The 27,777-nt window shown below is 48.5% G+C and overlaps 1 protein-coding gene across 1 annotated transcript in view; it reads left to right on the top strand.

The window, feature by feature from the left end:
• TYMS (thymidylate synthetase) overlaps window positions 1-22,128 on the top strand; it is a 53,612-nt gene extending 31,484 nt beyond the window's left edge. The window contains exon 8 of the mRNA XM_063923566.1: window positions 21,803-22,128. Coding sequence (XP_063779636.1) covers window positions 21,803-21,940 — 138 coding nt within the window. The 3' untranslated portion in view covers window positions 21,941-22,128. The remainder of the gene's footprint in view (window positions 1-21,802) is intronic.
• Window positions 22,129-27,777: the final 5,649 nt, after the last annotated feature.

Below are 27,777 nucleotides of genomic sequence, written 5' to 3'. Positions count from 1 at the left end.
ACCTGTTACAACAGGGGCCGTGCGTGTATCAGGACTTACCGCAGCTACGTTTAACGGCATGGCGGTTGAGCGCAACATCCTAGCCCGAAAGGGTATTCCCAGTGAAGTCATTCCCACACTTATTCAGGCCAGAAAAGGGGTAACGTCTAAACATTACCACCGTATTTGGGGAAAATGTTTCTTGGTGTGAATCCAAGGGGGCTCCTACGGAAGAGTTTCGGCTAGGACGTTTTCTCCATTTTCTACAAGCAGGTGTGGGGATGCGGGCCTAAAATTGGGCTCAATTAAGGTATAGATTTCGGCCTTATCGGTTTTCTTTCAGAAACAATTGGCCTCCCTTCCGGAAGTTGAGACTTTCGTGAAAGGCGTGTTGCACATCCAACCTCCGTTTGTGCCTCCAGTAGCACCATGGGATCTTAATGTGGTGTTGCAGTTCCTTCAATCTGGTTTGAACCTTTACGGACGGTGGAGTTGAAGTTCCTCACTTGGAAAGTGGTCATCCTGTTGGCCTTGGCATCTGCAAGGCGGGTGTCTGAGTTAGTGGCCTTGTCTCACAAGAGCCCTTATTTGATCTTCCATGAAGATAGAGCAGAATTGAGGACACGTCAACAATTTCTACCGAAGGTGGTTTCCTCTTTCCACTTGAACCGACCAATTGTGGTGCCTGTGGCTACTGATGCCTTCGCCAAGTCAAAATCTCTGGCTGTGGTCAGAGCTTTGAAGATTTATGTTGCCAGAACGGCTCGGATTAGGAAAACAGAGGCTCTGTTTGTCCTGTATGCTCCCAACAAGGTTGGGTGTCCTGCTTCCAAGCAGACCATTGCACGCTGGATCTGTAACACTATTCAGCAGGCTCATTCCACGGCTGGATTGCCGTTACCGGAATCGGTGAAGGCCCATTCTACTAGAAAGGTGGGCTCATCCTGGGCGGCTGCCCGGGGGGTCTCGGCATTGCAACTTGGCCGAGCAGTTACTTGGTCGGGGTCAAACACATTTGTAAACTTCTACAAGTTTGACACCTTGGCCGATGAAGACCTTAAGTTTGGTCAATCGGTGCTGCAGAGTCATCCGCGCTCTCCCGTCCGTTCTGGAGCTTTGGTATAACCCCATGGTTCTATGATGACGTATGAGAAAATAGGATTTTAATACCTACCGGTAAATCCTTTTCTCTTAGTCCGTAGAGGATGCTGGGCGCCCGTCCCAGTGCGTACTGTATCTGCAGTTATTTGTTGTGGTTACACACATGTTGTGTTACGTTGTTGTCAGCATGTTGCTGCAATTGTTCATGCCGTTGGCTAGTGTGTTCTGTTGAATGCCACATTCTGCGGCATGCTTGAGGTGTGAGCTGGTATGAATCTCTCTCCTTAGTTTAACAATAAATCCTTTCCTCGAAATGTCCGTCTCCCTGGGCACAGTTCCTATAACTGGAGTCTGGAGGAGGGGCATAGAGGGAGAAGCCAGTTCACACCCTTTCAAAGTCTTTAGAGTGCCCATGTCTCCTGCAGATCCCATCTATACCCCATGGTTCTATGATGACCCCAGCATCCTCTACGGACTAAGAGAAAAGGATTTACCGGTAGGTATTAAAATCCTATTTCTCTAACGTCCTAAGTGGATGCTGGGGACTCCGTAAGGACCATGGGGAATAGCGGCTCCACAGGAGACTGGGCACATCTAAAGAAAGCTTTAGGACTATCTGGTGTGCACTGGCTCCTCCCCCTATGACCCTCCTCCAAGCCTCAGTTAGATTTCTGTGCCCGACGAGAAGGGTGCACACTAGGGGCTCTCCTGAGCTCTTTGTGAAAGTTTTTAGTTTAGGTTTATTATTTTCAGTGAGACCTGCTGGCAACAGGCTCACTGCATCGTGGGACTAAGGGGAGAAGAAACGGACTCACCTGCGTGCAGAGTGGATCGGGTTTCTTAGGCTACTGGACATTAGCTCCAGAGGGACGATCACAGGTTCAGCCTGGATGGGTCCCGGAGCCGCGCCGCCGGCCCCCTTACAGAGCCAGAAGAGCGAAGAGGTCCGGTGAAATCGGCGGCAGAAGACGATCCTGTCTTCAGATAAGGTAGCGCACAGCACCGCAGCTGTGCGCCATTGCTCTCAGCACACTTCACACTCCGGTCACTGACGGTGCAGGGCGCTGGGGGGGCAGCGCCCTGAGACGCAATAAATCGATAAAAACCTTATATGGCTAAAATAAATGCATCACATATAACTCCTGGGCTATATGGATGCATTTAACCCCTGCCAAAACATACAAGAAAACGGATGATAAGGACGCCGAGAAAGGGGCGGAGCCTATCTCCTCAGCACACTGGCGCCATTTTCCCTCACAGCTCAGTTGGAGGGAAGCTCCCTGGCTCTCCCCTGCAGTCACTACACTACAGAAAGGGGTTAAAAAAGAGAGGGGGGCACAAATTAGGCGCAGTATAAACAATACAGCAGCTATAAAGGGAAAAACACTTATATAAGGTTATCCCTGTATATATATATATAGCGCTCTGGTGTGTGCTGGCAAACTCTCCCTCTGTCTCCCCAAAGGGCTAGTGGGTCCTGTCCTCTATCGGAGCATTCCCTGTGTGTGTGCTGTGTGTCGGTACGTTTGTGTCGACATGTAGGAGGAGAAAAATTATGTGGAGACGGAGTAGAGTGTCTGTAATAGTGTTGTCACCCCCTAGGGCAGGGGTGTCAAAGACAAGGCCCGCGGGCCAAATCCGGCCCGCCAGACCTCGTCTGATGGCCCGCGGTGCCGCCGCCATGAAACCCCCTTCTCCCGAGTGCCCAGCTCGGGGGGGGCGGGGTTTCGCGGAATGACGCGATTGCGTCGTGACGTCACGGCGCAAACGCGTCATTCAACGAAACCCCGTCGGAGGAGGGAGAAGGGAGCCGCGCAGACGAGGAGGGAGAGGCGGCTGAAGAGCGGCGAGAACCGCTTCAAATGTAAGTCAGCCCCTCTCCCTTCCTCTCTTTCTCTCTCTCTCCCTCCTTCCACCACCTGCCGCAATGTGTAAAATGGGGACCTGTGCCTGCCACAATGTGTAAAATGGGGACCTGTGCCTGCCACAATGTGTAAAATGGGGACCTGTGCCTGCCACAATGTGTAAAATGGGGACCTGTACCTGCCGCTATGTGTAAAATGGGGACCTGTGCCTGCCACAATGTGTAAAATGGGGACCTGTACCTGCCGCTATGTGTAAAATGGGGACCTGTGCCTGCCACAATGTGTAAAATGGGGACCTGTGCCTGCCACAATGTGTAAAATGGGGACCTGTGCCTGCCACAATGTGTAAAATGGGGACCTGTACCTGCCGCTATGTGTAAAATGGGGACCTGTGCCTGCCACAATGTGTAAAATGGGGACCTGTGCCTGCCACAATGTGTAAAATGGGGACCTGTGCCTGCCACAATGTGTAAAATGGGGACCTGTACCTGCCGCTATGTGTAAAATGGGGACCTGTGCCTGCCACAATGTGTAAAATGGGGACCTGTACCTGCCGCTATGTGTAAAATGGGGACCTGTGCCTGCCACAATGTGTAAAATGGGGACCTGTGCCTGCCACAATGTGTAAAATGGGGACCTGTGCCTGCCACAATGTGTAAAATGGGGACCTGTACCTGCCGCTATGTGTAAAATGGGGACCTGTGCCTGCCGCAATGTGTAAAATGGGGACCTGTGCCTGCCACAATGTGTAAAATGGGGACCTGTGCCTGCCACAATGTGTAAAATGGGGACCTGTACCTGCCGCTATGTGTAAAATGGGGACCTGTGCCTGCCACAATGTGTAAAATGGGGACCTGTACCTGCCGCTATGTGTAAAATGGGGACCTGTGCCTGCCGCAATGTGTAAAATGGGGACCTGTGCCTGCCGCAATGTGTAAAATGGGGACCTGTGCACTATAAAAGGGGGCACATGGCTGGGCACTATAAAAGGGGGCACATGGCTGGGCACTTTAAAAGGGGGCAGATGGCTGGGCACATATAAGGCAGGTGGAGCGGTAAATTTTGGATAGACCTACAGATACAACCGGCCCTTTGATGGGGACCAAACTGCTGATGCGGCCCCCGATGAATTTGAGTTTGACACCCCTGCCCTAGGGGGTCGACACCTGAGTGGATGTACTGTTGAAATTGCGTGACAGTGTCAGCTTTGTATAAAAGACAGTGGTTGACATGAGACAGCCGGCTACTCAGCTTGTGCATGTCCAGACGTCTCATACAGGGGCTCTAAAGCGCCCGTTACCTCAGATACAGACGCCGACACGGATACTGACTCCTGTGTCGACGGTGAAGAGACAACCATGATTTCCAATAGGGCCACTCATTGCATGATTGATGCAATGGAAAATGTTTACACTTTTCTGATAATATGAATACCACCAAAAAAAAAAAAAAGGGTATTATGTTTGGTGAGGAAAAACTTCCTGTAGTTTTCCTGAATCTGAAAAATAAAATGAGGTGTGTGATGATGCGTGGGTTTCCCCCCGATAAAGTTATTGGCAGTATACCTTTTCCCGCCAGAGGTTAGGGTGCGTTGGGAAACACCCCCTACAGGGGATAAGGCGCTCACACGCTTGTGAGAACAAGGGCTCTACCCTCTCTTGAGATGGCCGCCCTTAAGGATCCTGCTGATAAAAAGCAGGAGGGTATCCTAAAATGTATTTACACACAGTGTTATACTGCGACCAGCAATCGCCTCAGCCTGGATGTGCAGTGCTGGGTTGGCGTGGTCGGATTCCCTGACTGGAAATATTGATATCCTAGATAAGGACAGTATATTATTGCCTATAGAGCAATTAAAAGATGCATTTCTATATATGCATGATGCACAGCGGAATATTTGCCGACTGGCATCAAGTATAAGTGCGTTGTATTCTACCAGTAAAGTGGTCAGGGATTCCAAACGGCATTTGGAAGTATTGCCTTAAAAAAGGGGATGTACCCTAGGTCGCCTCTCAAAATAAGACGCCGTATTATCAGGCGCAGTCCTGGTTGGCAAGCGGACAAAAGGGTTCCTCTTTTCTGCTCGTGACAGAGGGAGAGGAAAATGGCTGCAGAGATCAGCCAGTTCCCAGGAACAGAAACCCTTTTCCGCCTCTGCCAAGCCCTCAGTATGACGCTAGGGCTTTACAAGTTCAGGCACGGTGGGGGCCCGTTCTCAGTGAATTTCAGTGCGCAGTGGGCTCACTCGCAAGTAGACCCCTGGATCCTTCAGGTAATATTTCAGGGGTGCAAATTGGAATTCGAGACGTATTCCCCTCGCCGTTTCCAAAAGTCTGTTTTACCGACGTCTCCCGCTGACAGGGAGGCAGTTTTGGAAGCCATTCACAAGCTGTATTCCCAGCAGGTGATAATTAAGGTACCCCTCCTGCAACAGGGAACGGGGTATTATTCCACACTATTGTGGTACCGAAGCCAGACGGCTCGGTGAGACCGATTTTAAAATCTAAAATCTTTGAACACTTACATACAGAGGTTCAAATTCAAAATTGAGTCACTCAGAGCAGTGATTGCAAACCTGGAAGAAGGGGACTACATGATGTCTCGGGACATCAAGGATGCTTACCTTCATGTCAAAATTTACCCTTCTCACCAAGGGTATCTCAGGTTATGGTACAGAACTGTCACTATCAGTTCAGACGCTGCCGTAGGGAGGGTCCACGGCACCCCGGGTCTTTACTGAAGTAATGACCGAAATGATGATATTCCTTCGAAGGAAGGGAATTTTAGTTATCCTTTACTTGGACGATTCCCTGATAAGGGTAAGATCCAGGGAACAGTTGGAGATCGGTGTAGCACTATCTCAGGTAGTGTTGCGGCAGCACGATTGGATTCTCAATATTCCAGATTCGCAGCTGGTTCCGACGACTTGTCTTCTGTTCCTAGGGATGATCCTGGACACAGTCCAGAAAGAAGGTGTTTCTCCCGGAGGAAAAAGCCAGGGAGTTATCCGAGCTAGTCAGGAACCTCCTAAAACCAAACCAAGTCTCAGTGCATCAATGCACAAGGGTTCTGGGTAAAAATGGTGGCTTCCTACGAAGCAATCCCATTCGGCAGATTCCACGCAAGACTTTCCAGTGGAACCTACTGGACAAATGGTCCGGGTCGCATCTTCAGATGCATCAGCGGATAACCCTGTCACCAGGGACAAGGGTATCCCTCCTGTGGTGGTTGCAGAGTGCTCATCTTCTAGAGGGCCGCAGATTCGGCATTCAGGACTGGGTCCTGGTGACCACGGATGCCAGCCTGCGAGGCTGGGGAGCAGTCACACAGGGAAGGAATATCCAGGGCTTATGGTCAAGCCTGGAGACATCACTTAACATAAATATCCTGAAGCTAAGGGCCATTTACAATGCTCTAAGCTTAGCAAGACCTCTGCTTCAAGGTCAGCCGGTGTTGATCCAGTCGGACAACATCAAGGCAGTCACCCACGTAAACAGACAGGGTGGCACAAGAAGCAGGAGGGCAATGGCAGAAGCTGCAAGGATTCTTCGCTGGGCGGAAAATCATGTGATAGCACTGTCAGCAGTATTCATTCCGGGAGTGGACAACTGGGAAGCAGACTTCCTCAGCACGACCTCCACCCGGGAGAGTGGGGACTTCACCCAGAAGTCTTCCACATGATTATAAACCGTTGGGAAAAACTCGACAGGTATTGCGCCAGGTCAAGGGACCCTCAGGCAATAGCTGTAGACGCTCTGGTAACACCGTGGGTGTACCAGTCAGTGTATGTGTTCCCTCCTCTGCCTCTCATACCCAAGGTACTGAGATTGATAAGATGGAGAGGAGTAAGCACTATATTCGTGGCTCCGGATTGGCCAAGAAGGACTTGGTAACCGGAACTTCAAGAGATGCTCACGGAGGATCCTTGGCCTCTACCTCTAAGAAGGGACCTGCTCCAACAAGGACCCTGTCTGTTCCAAGACTTACCGCGGCTGCGTTTGACGGCATGGCGGTTGAACGCCGGATCCTGAAGGAAAAAAGGCATTCCGGATGAAGTCATCCCTATCCTGATCAAAGCCAGGAAGGATGTAACCGCAAAACATTATCACCGCATTTGGCGAAAATATGTTGCGTGGTGCGAGGCCAGTAAGGCCCGACGGTGGAAATTCAACTGGGTCGATTCCTACATTTCCTGCAAACAGGAGTGTCTATGGGCCTGAAATTGGGGTCCATTAAGGTTCAAATTTCGGCCCTGTCAATTTTCTTCCAAAAAGAACTAGCTTCAGTCCCTGAAGTTCAGACGTTTGTAAAAGGGGTACTGCATATACAGCCTCCTTTTGTGCCTCCAGTGGCACTTTGGGATCTCCAATGTAGTTTTTTGGGTTCCAAAAGTCACATTGGTTTGAACCACTTAAATCTGTGGAGTTAAAATATCTCACATGGAAAGTGGTCATGCTGTTGGCCCTGGCCTGGGCCAGGCGCGTGTCAGAATTGGCGGCTTTATCCTGTAAAAGCCCTTATCTGATTTTCCATTCGGACAGGGCGGAATTGAGGACTCGTCCTCAGTTTCTCCCTAAGGTGGTTTCAGCGTTTCACCTGAACCAACCTATTGTGGTGCCTGCGGCTACTAGGGACTTGGAGGACTCCAAGTTGCTAGACGTTGTCAGGGCCCTGAAAATATATGTTTCCAGGACGGCTGGAGTCAGAAAATCTGACTCGCTGTTTATCCTGTATGCACCCAACAAGCTGGGTGCTCCTGCTTCTAAGCAGACTATTGCTCGTTGGATTTGTAGTACAATTCAGCTTGCACATTCTGTGGCAGGCCTGCCACAGCCAAAAATCTGTAAATGCCCACTCCACAAGGAAGGTGGGCTCTTCTTGGGCGGCTGCCCGAGGGGTCTCGGCTTTACAACTTTGCCGAGCAGCTACTTGGTCAGGAGCAAATACGTTTGTAAAATTCTACAAAATTGATACCCTGGCTGAGGAGGACCTGGAGTTCTCTCAATTGGTGCTGCAGAGTCATCCGCACTCTCCCGCCCGTTTGGGAGCTTTGGTATAATCCCCATGGTCCTTACGGAGTTCCCAGCATCCACTAGGACGTCAGAGAAAATAAGAATTTACTTACCGATAATTCTATTTCTCGTAGTCCGTAGTGGATGCTGGGCGCCCATCCCCAGTGCGGATTGTCTGCAATACTGGTACATAGTTATTGTTACCAAAAAAAAAAAAAAAAAATCGGTTATTGCTGTAGTGAGCCATCTTTTTTAGATGCTCCTCTGTTATCATGCTGTTAACTGGGTTCAGATCACAAGTTGTACAGTGTGATTGGTGTGGCTGGTATGAGTCTTACCCGGGATTCAAAATCCTTCCTTATTGTGTACGCTCGTCCGGGCACAGTATCCTAACTGAGGCTTGGAGGAGGGTCATAGGGGGAGGAGCCAGTGCACACCAGATAGTCCTAAGGCTTTCTTTAGATGTGCCCAGTCTCCTGCGGAGCCGCTATTCCCCATGGTCCTTACGGAGTCCCCAGCATCCACTACGGACTACGAGAAATAGAATTATCGGTAAGTAAATTCTTATTTTTTTTTTTTTAGTTTTTTTTTTTTTTTATAGTACGTCAGTTTGGCTTCCCCAATAGAAAAATCTGTGTCTAAAATATTTACTAGAGTACAGTGTTTAGCGCCTCCACCAAATCGGGTGTCTTGTGCTCAAACAATTATATGGTGGGCTAATCTATGCAAATAGAATAATCATCATAGATCCTGATAAAAACATGTTGTAAAAATTTATATGCAACACTATATTCTACAAATAAGAACGTATACCCTTTTGAAGCACTGTGAATGCACAGTGTGGTAAGACCAGCCGTCCAAGGGTTTTTTAAGGGATCAGACTTTACCACCCATCTGAACTAAACCTGTCTTTTCTGGATTTTATTTTATTTTTTTAAACTGTACCGTATCTAAAGTTCTCTTTATCTTGTAATTTACGCCTCTAACAATACAAGTAACCAGACAATCGTCCTCACCCCCACCATGAAAGGTTATTTAAAAGATTGCAATATTCGAGGTGCATATTCTTTACCCCCCCCCTACATACTACCACTATAAACCTTTCCATACACAAGCTAGCATAATGCCTATCCTAAGCTTACACCCAATGGCACATTTTTATTTTTCTCTGACGTCCTAGTGGATGCTGGGAACTCCGTAAGGACCATGGGGAATAGCGGCTCCGCAGGAGACAGGGCACATCTAAAGAAAGCTTTAGGATCACCTGGTGTGCACTGGCTCCTCCCCCTATGACCCTCCTCCAAGCCTCAGTTAGATTTTCTGTGCCCGACGAGAAGGGTGCACACTAGGGGCTCTCCTGAGCTCTTTGTGAAAGTTTTAGTTTAGGTTTATTATTTTCAGTGAGACCTGCTGGCAACAGGCTCACTGCATCGAGGGACTAAGGGGAGAAGAAGCGAACTCACCTGCGTGCAGAGTGGATTGGGCTTCTTAGGCTACTGGACATTAGCTCCAGAGGGATGATCACAGGTTCAGCCTGGATGGGTCACCGGAGCCGCGCCGCCGGCCCCCTTACAGAGCCAGAAGAGCGAAGAGGTCCGGAAAAATCGGCGGCAGAAGACTTTCCTGTCTTCAGATAAAGGTAGGCGCACAGCACCGCAGCTGTGCGCCATTGCTCTCAGCACACTTCACACTCCGGTCACTGAGGGTGCAGGGCGCTGGGGGGGCAGCGCCCTGAGACGCAATAAATCGATAGAAAACCTTTTATGGCTAAAATAAATGCATCACATATAACTCCTGGGCTATATGGATGCATTTAACCCCTGCCAAAACATACAAGAAAACGGATGATAAGGACGCCGAGAAAGGGGCGGAGCCTATCTCCTCAGCACACTGGCGCCATTTTCCCTCACAGCTCAGTTGGAGGGAAGCTCCCTGGCTCTCCCCTGCAGTCACTACACTACAGAAAGGGGTTAAAAAAGAGAGGGGGGCACAAATTAGGCGCAGTATAAACAATACAGCAGCTATAAAGGGAAAAACACTTATATAAGGTTATCCCTGTATATATATAGCGCTCTGGTGTGTGCTGGCAAACTCTCCCTCTGTCTCCCCAAAGGGCTAGTGGGGTCCTGTCCTCTATCAGAGCATTCCCTGTGTGTGTGCTGTGTGTCGGTACGTTTGTGTCGACATGTATGAGGAGAAAAATTATGAGGAGACGGAGTAGAGTGTCTGTAATAGTGTTGTCACCCCCTGGGGGGTCGACACCTGAGTGGATGTACTGTTGAAATTGCGTGACAGTGTCAGCTTTGTATAAAAGACAGTGGTTGACATGAGACAGCCGGCTACTCAGCTTGTGCATGTCCAGACGTCTCATACAGGGGCTCTAAAGCGCCCGTTACCTCAGATACAGACGCCGACACGGATACTGACTCCTGTGTCGACGGTGAAGAGACAACCGTGATTTCCAATAGGGCCACACATTGCATGATTGAGGCAATAGAAAAAGTTTACACTCTTCTGATAATATAAATACCACCAAAAAAAGGGGTATTATGTTTGGTGAGGAAAAACTTCCTGTAGTTTTCCTGAATCTGAGAAATAAAATGAAGTGTGTGATGATGCGTGGGTTTCCCCCCGATAACAATTGATAATTTCTAAAAAGTTATTGGCAGTATACCTTTTCCCGCCAGAGGTTAGGGTGCGTTGGGAAACACCCCCTAGGGGGGATAAGGCGCTCACACGCTTGTAAGAACAAGGGCTCTACCCTCTCTGGAGATGGCCGCCCTTAGGGATCCTGCTGATAGAAAGCAGGAGGGTATCCTAAAATGTATTTACACACATACTGGTGTTATACTGCGACCAGCAATCGCCTCAGCCTGGATGTGCAGTGCTGGGTTGGCATGGTCGGATTCCCTGACTGGAAATTTGATATCCTAGATAAGGACAGTATATTATTGCCTATAGAGCAATTAAAAGATGCATTTCTATATATGCATGATGCACAGCGGAATATTTGCCGACTGGCATCAAGTATAAGTGCGTTGTCCAATTATACCAGTAAAGTGGTCAGGTGATGCGGATTCCAAACGGCATTTGGAAGTATTGCCTTAAAAAAGAAAGGGGATGTACCCCAGGTCGCCTCTCAAAATAAGACGCCGTATTATCAGGCGCAGTCCTGGTTGGCAAGCGGACAAAAGGGTTCCTCTTTTCTGCTCGTGACAGAGGGAGAGGAAAATGGCTGCAGAGATCAGCCAGTTCCCAGGAACAGAAACCCTTTTCCGCCTCTGCCAAGCTCTCAGTATGACGCTAGGGCTTTACAAGTTCAGGCACGGTGGGGGCCCGTTCTCAATGAATTTCAGTGCGCAGTGGGCTCACTCGCAAGTAGACCCCTGGATCCTTCAGGTAATATTTCAGGGGTACAAATTGGAATTCGAGACGTATTCCCCTCGCCGTTTCCAAAAGTCTGTTTTACCGACGTCTCCCGCTGACAGGGAGGCAGTTTTGGACGCCATTCACAGGCTGTATTCCCAGCAGGTGATAATTAAGGTACCCCTCCTGCAACAGGGAACGGGGTATTATTCCACACTATTGTGGTACCGAAGCCAGACTGCTCGGTGAGACCGATTTTAAAATCTAAAATCTAAAATCTTTGAACACTTACATACAGAGGTTCAAATTCAAAATTGAGTCACTCAGAGCAGTGATTGCAAACCTGGAAGAAGGGGACTACATGATGTCTCGGGACATCAAGGATGCTTACCTTCATGTCAAAATTTACCCTTCTCACCAAGGGTATCTCAGGTTATGGTACAGAACTGTCACTATCAGTTCAGACGCTGCCGTAGGGATGGTCCACGGCACCCCGGGTCTTTACTGAAGTAATGACCGTAATGATGATATTCCTTCGAAGGAAGGGAATTTTAGTTATCCTTTACTTGGACGATTCCCTGATAAGGGTGAGATCCAGGGAACAGTTGGAGATCGGTGTAGCACTACCTCAGGTAGTGTTGCGGCAGCACGATTGGATTCTCAATATTCCAAAATCGCAGCTGGTTCCGACGACTTGTCTTCTGTTCCTAGGGATGATCCTGGACACAGTCCAGAAAGAAGGTGTTTCTCCCGGAGGAGAAAGCCAGGGAGTTATCCGAGCTAGTCAGGAACCTCCTAAAACCGAACCAAGTCTCAGTGCATCAATGCACAAGGGTTCTGGGTAAAAATGGTGGCTTCCTACGAAGCAATCCCACTCGGCAGATTCCACGCAAGACTTTCCAGTGGAACCTACTGGACAAATGGTCCGGGTCGCATCTTCAGATGCTTCAGCGGATAACCCTGTCACCAGGGACAAGGGTATCCCTCCTGTGGTGGTTGCAGAGTGCTCATCTTCTAGAGGGCCGCAGATTCTGCATGCGGGACTGGGTCCTGGTGGCCACGGATGCCAGCCTGCGAGGCTGGGGAGCAGTCACACAGGGAAGGAATATCCAGGGCTTATGGTCAAGCCTGGAGACATCACTTCACATAAATGTCCTGAAGCTAAGGGCCATTTTCAATGCTCTAAGCTTAGCAAGACCTCTGCTTCAAGGTCAGCCGGTGTTGATCCAGTCGGACAACATTACGGCAGTCACCCACGTAAACAGACAGGGTGCCACAAGAAGCAGGAGGGCAATGGCAGAAGCTGCAAGGATTCTTCGCGGGGCGAAAAACCATGTGATAGCACTGTCAGCAGTTTTCATTCCGGGAGTGGACAACTTTGAAGCAGTTTTCCTCAGCACGACCTCCACCCGGGAGAGTAAGGACTTCACCCAGAAGTCTTCCACATGATTATAAACCGTTGGGAAAAACTCGACAGGTATTGCGCCACGTCAAGGGACCCTCAGGCAATAGCTGTAGATGCTCTGGTAACACCGTGGGTGTACCAATCAGAGTATGGGTTCCCTCCTCTGCCTCTCATACCCAAGGTACTGAGATTGATAAGATGGAGAGGAGTAAGCACTATATTAGTGGCTCCGGATTGGCCAAGAAGGAATTGGTAACCGGAACTTCAAGAGATGCTCACGGAGGATCCGTAGCCTCTACCTCTAAGAAGGGACCTGCTCCAGCAGGGACCTTGTCTGTTCCAAGACTTACCGCGGCTGCGTTGACGGCATGGCGGTTGAACGCCGGATCCTGAAGGAAAAAGGCATTCCGGATGAAGTCATCCCTATCCTGATCAAAGCCAGGAAGGATGTAACCGCAAAACATTATCACCGCATTTGGCGAAAATATGTTGCGTGGTGCGAGGCCAGTAAGGCTCGACGGAGGAAATTCAACTGGGTCGATTCCTACATTTCCTGCAAACAGGAGTATCTATGGGCCTGAAATTGGGGTCCATTAAGGTTCAAATTTCGGCTCTGTCAATTTTCTTCCAAAAAAGAACTAGCTTCAGTCCCTGAAGTTCAGACATTTGTTAAAGGGGTACTGCATATACAGCCTCCTTTTTGTGCCTTTAGTGGCACTTTTGGGATCTCCAGGTGGTTTTTGGGTTCCAAAAGTCACATTGGTTTGACACACTTAAATCTGTGGAGTTAAAATATCTCACAGAAAAAGTGGTCATGCTGTTGGCTCTGGCCTGGGCCAGGCGCGTGTCAGAATTGGTGGCTTTATCCTGTAAAAGCCCTTATCTGATTTTCCATTCGGACAGGGCGGAATTGAGGACTCGTCCTCAGTTTCTCCCTAAGGTGGTTTCAGCGTTCACCTGAACCAAACCTATTGTGGTGCCTGCGGCTACTAGGGACTTGGAGGACTCCAAGTTGCTAGACGTTGTCAGGACCCGGAAAATATATGTTTCCAGGACGGCTGGAGTCAGGAAATCTGACTCGCTGTTTATCCTCTATGCACCCAACTAGCTGGGTGCTCCTGCTTCTAAGCAGACTATTGCTCGTTGGATTTGTAGTACAATTCAACTTGCACATTCTGTGGCAGGCCTGCCACAGCCAAAAATCTGTAAATGCCCACTCCACAAGGAAGGTGGGCTCATCTTGGGCAGCTGCCCGAGGGGTCTCGGCTTTACAACTTTGCCGAGCAGTTACTTGGTCAGGAGCAAATACGTTTGTAAAATTCTACAAATTTGATACCCTGGCTGAGGAGGACCGGGAGTTCTCTCATTGGGGGCTGCAGAGTCATCCGCACTCTCCCGCCCGTTTGGGAGCTTTGGTATAATCCCCATGGTCCTTACGGAGTTCCCAGCATCCACTAGGACGTCAGAGAAAATAAGAATTTACTTACCGATAATTCTATTTCTCGTAGTCCGTAGTGGATGCTGGGCGCCCATCCCAAGTGCGGATTGTCTGCAATACTGGTACATAATTATTGTTACCAAAAAATTCGGGTTATTGTTGTAGTGAGCCATCTTTTCGAGAGGCTTCTCTATTATCATGCTGTTAACTGGGTTCAGATCACAAGTTGTACAGTGTGATTGGTGTGGCTGGTATGAGTCTTACCCGGGATTCAAAATCCTTCCTTATTGTGTACGCTCGTCCGGGCACAGTATCCTAACTGAGGCTTGGAGGAGGGTCATAGGGGGAGGAGCCAGTGCACACCAGGTGATCCTAAAGCTTTCTTTAGATGTGCCCGGTCTCCTGCGGAGCCGCTATTCCCCATGGTCCTTACGGAGTTCCCAGCATCCACTACGGACTACGAGAAATAGAATTATCGGTAAGTAAATTCTTATTTTTTTTACCTAGAAAAAACAAAATCCCAACAGCTGCAACTAACACCCACCTAACATAAAACAATATATTCTCCTCGAATAGCTTGATCCTATGCTCCAGTGTTTGCCACTTGGGGACAAATATTCTTTATTGCCATGAGCTCTTCACTAATATACATATTGGTGACTTAAAGTAAATGTATCTTTGTCTCTACACTCCATGTTTGAATCCCATAGGGTCGGATAAATTCTATTAGCATATCTATAAATATCATTAAGCCACCTTTGTATTAGTCATGGCTACTGTGAGCCTCTATTCTAGTTTGTAGAATTTTAATTCCTATTTCTCTGACGTCCTAGTGGATGCTGGGAACTCCGTAAGGACCATGGGGAATAGCGGCTCCGCAGGAGACTGGGCACAAAAAGTAAAAGCTTTAGACTAGCTGGTGTGCACTGGCTCCTCCCCCTATGACCCTCCTCCAAGCCTCAGTTAGATTTTTGTGCCCGAACGAGAAGGGTGCAAGCTAGGTGGCTCTCCTGAGCTGCTTAGAAGTAAAAGTTTAAATAGGTTTTTTATTTTCAGTGAGTCCTGCTGGCAACAGGCTCACTGCATCGTGGGACTAAGGGGAGAAGAAGCGAACTCACCTGACTGCAGAGTGGATTGGGCTTCTTGGCTACTGGACATTAGCTCCAGAGGGACGATCACAGGTTCAGCCTGGATGGGTCCCGGAGCCGCGCCGCCGGCCCCCTTACAGAGCCAGAAGAGCGAAGAGGTCCGGAGAAAGCGGCGGCAGAAGACGTTCCTGTCTTCAAATAAGGTAGCGCACAACACTGCAGCTGTGCGCCATTGCTCTCAGCACACTTCACACTCCGGTCACTGAGGGTGCAGGGCGCTGGGGGGGAGCGCCCTGAGACGCAATAAAAACGATATAAAAACCTTATATGGCTAAAAAAAAAATGCATCACATATAGCTCCTGGGCTATATGGATGCATTTATCCCCTGCCAGTTTCCTGAAAAAAGCGGGAGAAAAGGCCGCCGTGAAGGGGGCGGAGCCTTTCTCCTCAGCACACAAGCGCCATTTTCTTTCACAGCTCCGCTGGAAGGACGGCTCCCTGACTCTCCCCTGCAGTCCTGAACACTACAGAAACAGGGTAAAACAGAAAGGGGGGCACTATTGGCAGCTAATATATAAATACAGCAGCTATAACAGGGAGTAACACTTATATAAGGTTATCCCTGTATATATATATATATATATATATATATATATATATATATATATATATATATATATATATATATAGCGCTCTGGTGTGTGCTGGCAAACTCTCCCTCTGTCTCCCCAAAGGGCTAGTGGGGTCCTGTCCTCTATCAGAGCATTCCCTGTGTGTGTGCTGGGTGTCGGTACGATTGTGTCGACATGTATGAGGAGGAAAATGATGTGGAAGCAGAGCAATTGCCTGTGTTAGTGATGTCACCCCCTAGGGAGTCGACACCTGACTGGATGGTAGTAATTAAAGAATTACGTGACAATGTCAGCACTTTGCAAAAAACTGTTGACGACATGAGACAGCCGACAAATCAATTAGTGCCTGTTCAGGCGTCTCAGACACCGTCAGGGGCGCTAAAACGCCCGTTACCTCAGATGGTCGACACAGACCCTGACACGGATACTGAATCCAGTGTCGACGGTGACGACACAAACGTAATGTCCAGTAGGGCCACACGTTACATGATCACGGCAATGAAGGAGGCATTGAACATTTCTGACACTACAAGTACCACAAAAAAGGGTATTATGTGGGGTGTGAAAAAACTACCAGTGGTTTTTCCTGAGTCAGATGAATTAAATGAGGTGTGTGATAAAGCGTGGGTTTCCCCCGATAAAAAACTGCTGATTTCTAATAAATTATTGGCACTATACCCTTTCCCGCCAGAGGTTAGGGCACATTGGGAAACACCCCCTAGGGTAGATAAGGCGCTCACACGCTTATCAAAACAAGTGGCGTTACCGTCTCCTGATACGGCCGCTCTCAAGGAACCAGCTGATGGAAGTCTGGAAAATATCTTAAAAGGTATATACACACATACCGGTGTTATACTGCGACCAGCGATCGCCTCAGCCTGGATGTGCAGCGCTGGAGTGGCTTGGTCGGATTCCCTGACTAAAAATATTGATACCCTGGATAGGGACAGTATATTATTAACTATAGAGCATTTAAAGGATGCATTACTATATATGCGAGATGCACAGAGGGATATTTGCACCCTGGCATCTAGAGTAAGTGCGATGTCCATTTCTGCCAGAAGAACGTTATGGACGCGACAGTGGTCAGGTGATGCGGATTCCAAACGACATATGGAAGTATTGCCGTATAAAGGGGAGGAGTTATTTGGGGTCGGTCTATTGGACCTGGTGGCCACAGCAACGGCTGGAAAATCCACCTTTTTACCCCAGGTCACCTCTCAGCAGAAAAAGACACCGTCTTTTCAAACCCAGTCCTTTCGTCCCTATAAGGGCAAGAGGGAAAAAGGCCGCTCGTTCCTGCCCCGGGGCAGAGGAAGGGGAAAAAGACTGCACCATGCAGCCTCTTCCCAGGAGCAGAAGCCCTCCCCCGCTTCTGCCAAGTCCTCAGCATGACGCTGGGGCTCTGCAAGCAGACTCGGGCACGGTGGGGGGCCGTCTCAAGAATTTCAGCGCGCAGTGGGCTCACTCGCAAGTGGACCCCTGGATCCTGCAGGTAGTATCACAGGGGTACAAATTGGAATTCGAGACGTCCCCCCTTCGCCGGTTCCTGAAGTCTGCTCTACCAACGTCTCCCTCCGACAGGGAGGCAGTATTGGAAGCTATTCACAAGCTGTATTCCCAGCAGGTGATAATCAAGGTACCCCTCCTACAACAGGGAAAGGGGTATTATTCCACGCTGTTTGTGGTACCGAAGCCGGACGGCTCGGTGAGACCAATTTTAAATCTAAAATCTTTGAACACTTACATAAAAAGGTTCAAATTCAAGATGGAGTCACTCAGAGCAGTGATAGCGAACCTGGAAGAAGGGGACTATATGGTATCTCTAGACATCAAGGATGCTTATCTCCATGTCCCAATCTACCCTTCTCACCAAGGGTACCTCAGGTTTGTGATACAAAACTGTCATTATCAGTTTCAGACGCTGCCGTTTGGATTGTCCACGGCACCACGGGTCTTTACCAAGGTAATGGCCGAAATGATGATTCTTCTTCGAAGAAAGCCAGGGAGTTATCCGAGCTAGTCAGGAACCTCCTAAAACCAGGACAAGTGTCAGTGCATCAGTGCACGAGAGTCCTGGGAAAAATGGTGGCTTCTTACGAAGCGATTCCATTCGGAAGATTCCATGCAAGAACTTTTCAGTGGGATCTGCTGGACAAATGGTCCGGATCGCATCTTCAGATGCATCAGCGGATAACCCTATCTCCAAGGACAAGGGTATCTCTCCTGTGGTGGTTACAGAAGGCTCATCTTCTAGAGGGCCGCAGATTCGGCATTCAGGATTGGATGCTGGTAACCACGGATGCCAGCCTGAGAGGCTGGGGAGCAGTCACACAGGGAAGAAATTTCCAGGGCTTGTGGTCAAGCATGGAGACGTCTCTTCACATAAATATCCTAGAGCTAAGGGCCATTTACAATGCCCTAAGTCAAGCAAGGCCTCTGCTTCAGGGTCAACCGGTATTGATCCAGTCGGGCAACACGACCCCCCCCCGGGGGAGTGGGGACTTCATCCAGAAGTCTTCCAAGTGATTGTAAACCGTTGGGAAAAACCAAAGGTGGACATGATGGCGTCCCGTCTCAACAAGAAACTGGACAGATATTGCGCCAGGTCAAGGGACCCTCAGGCAATAGCGGTGGACGCGCTGGTAACTCCGTGGGTGTTCCAGTCTGTATATGTGTTCCCTCCTCTTCCTCTCATACCAAAAGTACTGAGAATCATAAGAAGGAGAGGAGTAAGAACGATACTCGTGGCTCCGGATTGGCCAAGAAGAACTTGGTACCCGGAGCTGCAAGAGATGCTCACGAAGGACCCGTGGCCTCTACCTCTAAGGAAGGACCTGCTCCAGCAGGGACCTTGTCTGTTCCAAGACTTACCGCGGCTGCGTTTGACGGCATGGTGGTTGAACGCCGGATCCTGAAGGAAAAAGGCATTCCAGATGAAGTCATCCCTACCCTGATCAAGGCCAGGAAGGATGTAACTGCAAAACATTATCATCGCATTTGGCGAAAATATGTTGCGTGGTGTGAGGCCAAGAAGGCCCCTACGGAGGAATTTCAACTGGGTCGTTTCCTACATTTCCTGCAAGCAGGATTGTCTATGGGCCTAAAATTAGGATCCATTAAGGTTCAAATTTCGGCCCTGTCGATCTTCTTCCAGAAAGAACTGGCTTCAGTGCCTGAAGTTCAGACGTTTGTCAAAGGGGGTACTGCATATATAGCCTCCTTTTGTGCCTCCAGTGGCACCTTGGGATCTCAATGTAGTTTTAGGGTTCCTAAAATCACATTGGTTTGAACCACTTGCCACAGTGGATTTGAAATATCTCACATGGAAAGTGGTAATGCTGTTGGCCCTGGCTTCAGCCAGGCGCGTATCAGAATTGGCGGCTTTATCCTATAAAAGCCCTTTCCTGATATTTCATTCGGATAGGGTGGAATTGAGGACTTGTCCTCAATTTCTCCCTAAGGTGGTTTCAGCGTTTCACATGAATCAACCTATTGTGGTACCTGTGGCTACTAGGGACTTGGAGGACTCCAAGTTGCTGGACGTAGTCAGGGCCCTGAAAATATGTTTCCAGGACGGCTGGAGTCAGAAAATCTGACTCGGTTTATACTGTATGCACCCAACAAGCTGGGTGCTCCTGCTTCTAAGCAGACGATTGCTCGTTGGATTTGTAGTACAATTCAACTTGCACATTCTGTGGCAGGCCTGCCACAGCCAAAATCTGTAAAAGCCCATTCCACAAGGAAGGTGGGCTCATCTTGGGCGGCTGCCCGAGGGGTCTCGGCTTTACAACTTTGCCGAGCAGCTACTTGGTCAAGGGCAAACACGTTTGCTAAATTCTACAAATTTGATACACTGGCTGAGGAGGACCTGGAGTTCTCTCATTCGGTGCTGCAGAGTCATCCGCACTCTCCCGCCCGTTTGGGAGCTTTGGTATAATCCCCATGGTCCTTACGGAGTTCCCAGCATCCACTAGGACGTCAGAGAAAATAAGAATTTACTTACCGATAATTCTATTTCTCGTAGTCCGTAGTGGATGCTGGGCGCCCATCCCAAGTGCGGATTGTCTGCAATACTTGTATATAGTTATTGTTACAAACAAATCGGGTTGTATTATTGTTGGAAGCCATCTTTTCAGAGGCTCCTACGGTTATCATACTGTTAACTGGGTTCAGATCACGAGTTGTACGGTGTGATTGGTGTGGCTGGTATGAGTCTTACCCGGGATTCAAGATCCTTCCTTATTATGTACGCTCGTCCGGGCACAGTATCATAACTGAGGCTTGGAGGAGGGTCATAGGGGGAGGAGCCAGTGCACACCAGCTAGTCTAAAGCTTTTACTTTTTGTGCCCAGTCTCCTGCGGAGCCGCTATTCCCCATGGTCCTTACGGAGTTCCCAGCATCCACTACGGACTACGAGAAATAGAATTATCGGTAAGTAAATTCTTATTTTAACTACATAATGACAGTGATCATCATATGATAACTTGAAGCTACCCACCTAATAGTACACATTAATAAAACCTTTTAAGTTTCAGCTCCCATCCTTGCTGGGGCAGGGTTGAGGCGTTCTGTGTATTGATGCAATTCTTCCTCTCCTCAGCTACCACTTCCACCATGGCTTTTTAAAGCATAGCATGTGGAAGTTGAAGTACACTTATGAAACGCAGCGATGCATTGATTTTAATACTCGAGCGGGTGCTGCTGCCATGCCAACCAGAGGATAATATCGCTGTCCCTTTATAATGCAAAGGTTTAGGTATAAATGTCAGAGGCATGGCTCTTGGTGGTGTTTTCTCCCTACCACAACTACGTAACGAAATCTCTGCTGGACATATGGTCTAGCCACTTCTCCAGGAAATGCCCTGGATTAGTTTCCTCCGGCTTGTCTCGTGGGCCCACACTTATTACAAATGGGGTTTCAGTCCTCTTGACGTCTAACTATGAAGGCCCTTTCAGAGGATACACAGAGCCAGATCCATGTCCTCTGTATGAAAACAGACTGCCTTGAAAGAGGGAGCCCGAGTCTTCACCCCGCAGCTACGCTCCAAAGTCAGTTAGTTGGGCCGCTTCTCATGCTCCTTGATTTAGCAGGCTCTGCAGAATCCGAACAGACACCTCAAAGGTACTGCAGCTACTCCTAACTTGGGTTTAGTCCCACGAATCTAACTGGAGGACATCTGAACGGACTTCAACGGCACTTTCTCCCAATGGCAGTGTTACAGGGGTGATTACTGACAATATTTAGTATATTCTCCTAAATGTGCTACTCCATGCTCATCCAGCCTACACCACCATATTTCTGAAATGTTTACAATATACCATTTTATTACAGAGTAAGACCATGATATATGCTCTTTAGATATATGTATTATCCTTCTTACCCTCCCTCCCTTACCATGCAGCACTGTCCTGATACCCATTTCACACCTGCAGCTACGGTATATCCTGGATTTATGCACATAAACATACATCAATCTGGGATTACTGCATGTGTGAAGGAAGTCCCGGGTCCATGACCCTGCTCCTGACCAGAGAGCTTTTATGACTGCAAATTCCCTGAATCGCATGTCTGAAAGTGGCATAACAGGCATAAGCGTTTCAAAGAAGCATCTTTTAGATATGCAATATAAATGGCTTTGTTCTGCAAGAGCAATAGGTTTTGAAAATGAAAATGCTTGGAAAGTTACTCAGACATGGGGGAAAGAAGAGGAGCTGCATTACATAACTATCAGGGGAGCACTTGGTTTTCTCTCTCCCTACCTGTCTCTTGCCTAATTTAGAAGGGAAGCAAATTATAATGATAGCTGCCATGGAGGATGTGAAGTGCATCAGAATGTTACTTATGTATAGATAAATGTTAATACATAAATGATGTGGAGCTTTTAATGGTTAATTTTTATTTTTTTTCCAGCTACAAAGAAAACCCAGACAATTCCCTAAACTGAAAATCCTACGGACTGTGGAAGACATTAATGATTTCAAAGCTGAGGATTTTGAGCTTGAAGGCTACAACCCTCACCCCACTATAAAAATGGAAATGGCTGTATAATGTAGCTGTGTATTTTCCATTAGTATTCAATGTAAATATTATAAAAAATAAAAAAAAAGTTGCTTAGTGTTGTATTAGCTAAATTTTAAGCTTGTGTATAGTGAGGTTGCAGATGTTCACGTTAATAAAGTGCATTAAGTTGTGATTATAAATGTCATTAAACAATGGAATCTTAACAGCTATTTTAATTATTTGGTTTGCTTTTGTATTTTTAGTGGAAAAAAAAATTTCTACCACTTTTAGACCTAAATCCCATCTCTGAGCCAGGTTAATGAACACTGGGGGTAATTCCGAGTTCATCGCAGCATCAAATTTTTTAGCAGTTGGGTAAAACCATGGTGGTCATTCTGAGTTGTTCGCTCGTTGCTGATTTTCGCTATATTGCGATTAGTCGCTTACTGCGCATGCGAAAGGTTCGCAGAGCGCATGCGGTTAGTTATTTAACACAAAAGTTAGGTATTTAATCACGGCATAACAAGGATTTCTCTGACGTCCTAGTGGATGCTGGGTACTCCGTAAGGACCATGGGGATAGATGGGCTCCGCAGGAGACTGGGCACTCTAAAAGAAAGATTAGGTACTATCTGGTGTGCACTGGCTCCTCCCTCTATGCCCCTCCTCCAGACCTCAGTTAGAATCTGTGCCCGGCTCGAGCTGGTTGCACACTAGGGGCTCTCCTGAGCTTCTAGTAAAGAAAGTATTTGTTAGGTTTTTTATTTTCAGTGAGATCTGCTGGCAACAGACTCACTGCTACGAGGGACTTAGGGGAGAGAAGCGAACCTACCTGCTTGCAGCTAGCTTGGGCTTCTAGGCTACTGGACACCATTAGCTCCAGAGGGATCGAACACAGGCCCAGCCTCGGTCGTCCGGTTCCGGAGCCGCGCCGCCGTCCCCCTTGCAGAGCCAGAAGCAAGTAGAACGTCCTGGAAATCGGCGGCTGAAGACTCCGGTCTTCATTAAGGTAGCGCACAGCACTGCAGCTGTGCGCCATTGCTCCCTATGCACACCACATACTCCGGTCACTGATGGGTGCAGGGCGCTGGGGGGGGGGGGGGGGCGCCCTGGGCTGCAATTAGAGTACCTTACATTGGCAAACAGCACATAATATAGTTTAAAAAAACTATATATGTGCAAAAATCCCCAGCCATAATATAAATATAAGAGCAAGAGAAGTCCGCCGAGAAGGGGGCGGGGCTATCTCCCTCAGCACACTGGCGCCATTTCCTCTTCACAGCTCCGCTGGAAGACAGCTCCCCAGGCTCTCCCCTGCAGTTTCCAAGCTCAAAGGGTAAAAAAAAGAGAGGGGGGGCGCTAAATTTAGGCGCAAACTGTATATGTAAAGCAGCTATAGGGAAAAATCACTTTGTGTTAGTGTAAATCCCTGATTATATAGCGCTGTGGTGTGTGCTGGCATACTCTCTCTCTGTCTCCCCAAAGGACTTTGTGGGGTCCTGTCCTCAGTCAGAGCATTCCCTGTGTGTGTGCGGTGTGTCGGTACGGCTGTGTCGACATGTTTGATGAGGAGGCTTATGTGGAGGCGGAGCAGGTGCCGATAAGTGTGATGTCACCCCCTGCGGGGTCGACACCAGAGTGGATGGATATGTGGAAGGTTTTTACACGACAGTGTCAACTCCTTGCATAAAAGGTTCGATGACATAACAGCTGTGGGACAGCCGGCTTCTCAGCCAGTGCCTGCCCAGGCGTCTCAAAGGCCATCAGGGGCTCAAAAACAATGCAAACAAGGGTAGTATTGATGACTCTGTGCGCAAAGTACTGCTGCTGGCTTACATGTGCCCTTATGAGGTTTCCTTCACCCCTCACCACAGTGATACAATAAAAGATTTTTGAGCAAATGACTTAGCCTGCGCTGTACGGATGAAGTCCTAGTCACGACAATCTTCCCAAACTTCAACTTACGTCACACTCAGTTCCACCATAGGGAAATGAAACAAAAGTAATAATAGTGAAGTCTGTTTTAATATAATGTCTATAAAATAATACAATTAAAATGTTGTATACACAATAAAAAGTCAATTATAACACCAATTGGCTCCTGGTGCAAGGTAAATGCAGGGAAATTACCGGAGATAAATGGAACAGACTTCACTATTATTACTTTTGTTTCATTTCCCTATGGTGGAACTGAGTGTGACGTAAGTTGAAGTTTGGGAAGATTGTCGTGACTAGGGGCTCAAAAACGCCCGCTACCTCAGATGGCAGACACAGATGTCGACACAGAGTCTGATTCCAGTGTCGACGAGGACGAGACTAATGTACATTCCACTAGGGCCATCCGTTGCATGATTACGGCAATGAAAAATGTGTTGCACATTTCTGACATTAACCCAGGTACCACTAAAAAGGGTATTATGTTTGGGGAGAAAAAGCAACCAGTGGTTTTTCCCCCATCAGATGAGTTGAATGAAGTGTCTGAAGAAGCGTGGGCTTCCCCCGATAAGAAACTAGTGATTTCTAAAAAGTTACTGATGGCGTACCCTTTCCCGCCAGAGGACAGGTTACGTTGGGAGACATCACCGAGGGTGGATAAGGCGCTCACAAGCTTGTCAAAAAAGGTGGCACTGCCGTCTCGGGATACGGCCGCCTTAAAGGAGCCTGCGGATAGAAAGCAGGAGGCTATCCTGAAGTCTGTATATACACACTCAAGTACTATACTGAGACCTGCAATTGCTTCAGCTTGGATGTGTAGTGCTGCAGCAGCTTGGTTTGATACCCTGTCAGAAAATATTGATACCCTCGACAGGGATACGATTTTGCTAACCATAGAGCATATTAAAGACGTCGTCTTATATATGAGAGATGCACAGAGGGATAGTTGCCGGCTGGCATCTAGAATTAATGCAATGTCCATTTCTGCCAGGAGAGTATTATGGACTCGGCAGTGGACAGGTGATGCGGATTCTAAAAGGCACATGGAGGTTTTGCCTTACAAGGGTGAGGAATTGTTTGGGGATGGTCTCTCGGACCTCGTTTCCACAGCAACAGCTGGGAAGTCGACATTTTTGCCTCAGGTTCCCTCACAGCCTAAGAAAGCACCGTATTATCAGGTACAGTCCTTTCGGCCCCAGAAAGGCAAGCGCGTCCTTTCTGCCCAGAGGCAGGGGTAGAGGGAAAAAGCTGCACCATACAGCCAGTTCCCAAGAACAAAAATCCTCCCCTGCTTCCACTAAGTCCACCGCATGACGCTGGGGCTCCACTGGTGGAGCCAGGTGCGGTGGGGGCCCGTCTCCGGAACTTCAGCGACCAGTGGGTTCGCTCACAGGTGGATCTCTGGGTTCTACAAGTGGTATCTCAGGGATACAAGCTGGAATTCGAGACGTCTCCCCCTCGCCGTTACCTCAAATCAGCCTTGCCAGCTACTCCCCAGGACAGGGAGGTAGTACTGGCGGCAATTCACAAGCTGTACCTCCAGCAGGTGATAATAAAAGTTCCCCTCCTTCAACAGGGACGGGGTTACTATTCCACAATGTTTGTGGTACCGAAACCAGACGGTTCAGTGAGACCCATTCTAAATTTGAAATCCTTGAACACTTATATAAGGAAGTTCAAGTTCAAAATGGAATCGCTCAGGGCGGTTATTGCAAGCCTGGAAGAGGGGGATTACATGGTATCACTGGACATCAAGGATGCTTACCTACATGTCTCCATTTTCCCACCTCACCAGGTGTACCTCCGTTTTGTGGTACAGGACTGCCATTACCAATTCCAGACGTTTGGCCTGTCCACGGCACCGAGGGTATTTACCAAAGTAATGGCCGAAATGATGATACTCCTTCGAAAGAAGGGAGTTATAATTATCCCGTACTTGGACGATCTCCTTATAAAGGCGAGGTCCAGGGAGCAGTTGTTGGTCGGAGTAGCACTATCTCAGGAAGTGCTACAACAGCACGGCTGGATTCTGAATATCCCGAAGTCGCAGCTGGTTCCTACGACGCGTCTGCTGTTCCTGGGTATGATTCTAGACACAGAACAGAAGAAGGTGTTTCTCCCGGAGGAGAAGGCCAAGGAGTTGTCATCTCTGGTCAGAGACCTCCTAAAACCAAAACAGGTGTCGGTGCATCACTGCACGCGAGTCCTGGGAAAGATGGTAGCTTCTTACGAGGCAATTCCATTTGGCAGATTCCATGCACGGATCTTTCAGTGGGATCTGTTAGACAAGTTGTCCGGATCGCATCTTCAGATGCATCGGCTGATCACCCTGTCCCCGAGGGCCAGGGTGTCTCTGCTGTGGTGGCTGCAGAGTGCTCATCTACTCGAGGGCCGCAGATTCGGCATACAGGACTGGGTCCTGGTGACCACGGATGCAAGCCTCCGAGGTTGGGGGGCAGTCACTCAGGGAAGAAACTTCCAAGGACAATGGTCGAGTCAGGAAGCTTCCCTACACATAAATATTCTGGAACTAAGGGCCATTTACAATGCCCTAAGTCAGGCAAGACCCCTGCTTCAAAACCAGCCGGTGCTGATTCAGTCAGACAACATCACGGCGGTCGCCCATGTAAACCGACAGGGCGGCACAAGAAGCAGGATGGCGATGGCAGAAGCAACAAGGATTCTCCGATGGGCGGAAAATCACATGATAGCACTGTCAGCAGTGTTCATTCCGGGAGTGGACAACTGGGAAGCAGACTTCCTCAGCAGGCACGACCTCCACCCGGGAGAGTGGGGACTTCATCCAGAAGTCTTCCAGCTGATTGTAAATCGTTGGGAAAGGCCACAGGTGGACATGATGGCGTCCCGCCTCAACAAAAAGCTAAAAAGATATTGCGCCAGGTCAAGGGACCCTCAGGCGATAGCTGTGGACGCTCTAGTGACACCGTGGGTGTACCAGTTGGTTTATGTGTTCCCTCCTCTTCCTCTCATACCAAAGGTACTGAGGATAATAAGAAAGAGAGGAGTAAGAACTATACTCGTCGTTCCGGATTGGCCAAGAAGGACTTGGTACCCGGAACTACAAGAAATGATCTCAGAGGACCCTTGGCCTCTGCCTCTCAAACAGGACCTGTTACAGCAGGGGCCCTGTCTGTTCCAAGACTTACCGCGGCTGCGTTTGACTGTATGGCGGTTGAACGCCGTATCCTGATGGAATAGGGCATTCCGGTTGAAGTCATTCCTACGCTGATAAAAGCTAGGAAGGATGTGACAGCAAAACATTATCACCGCATATGGCGAAAATATGTTGCTTAGTGTGAGGCTATGAAGGCCCCAACAGAAGAATTTCAGCTGGGTCGATTTCAGCACTTCCTACAGTCAGGAGTGACTATGGGCCTAAAATTGGGATCCATTAAAGTCCAGATTTCGGCCCTGTCTATTTTCTTTCAAAAAGAACTGGCTTCACTGCCTGAAGTTCAGACGTTTGTTAAGGGAGTGCTGCATATTCAGCCCCCTTTTGTGCCCCCAGTGGCACCTTGGGATCTCAACGTTGTGTTGGATTTCCTAAAATCACATTGGTTTGAGCCACTTCAGACCGTGGAGTTGAAATATCTCACGTGGAAAGTGGTCATGCTTTTGGCCTTGGCTTCGGCTAGGCGTGTGTCAGAATTGGCGGCTTTGTCATGTAAAAGCCCCTATCTGATCTTCCATATGGACAGGGCAGAATTGAGGACTCGTCCCCAATTTCTCCCTAAGGTGGTATCAGCGTTTCATTTGTACTAACCTATTGTGGTGCCTGCGGCTACTCGGGATTTGGAGGCTTCCAAGTTGCTGGACGTAGTCCGGGCCCTGAAAATCTATGTTTCCAGGACGGCTAGAGTCAGAAAAACTGACTCGCTGTTTATCCTGCGTGCACCCAACAAGCTGGGTGCTCCTGCTTCTAAGCAGACT

The sequence above is a fragment of the Pseudophryne corroboree genome, chromosome 5 (genome assembly GCF_028390025.1).
Source record: "Pseudophryne corroboree isolate aPseCor3 chromosome 5, aPseCor3.hap2, whole genome shotgun sequence".
NCBI classification, from domain to species: Eukaryota; Metazoa; Chordata; class Amphibia; order Anura; family Myobatrachidae; genus Pseudophryne; species Pseudophryne corroboree.
This window is presented reverse-complemented; position numbering and strand designations above follow the sequence as displayed.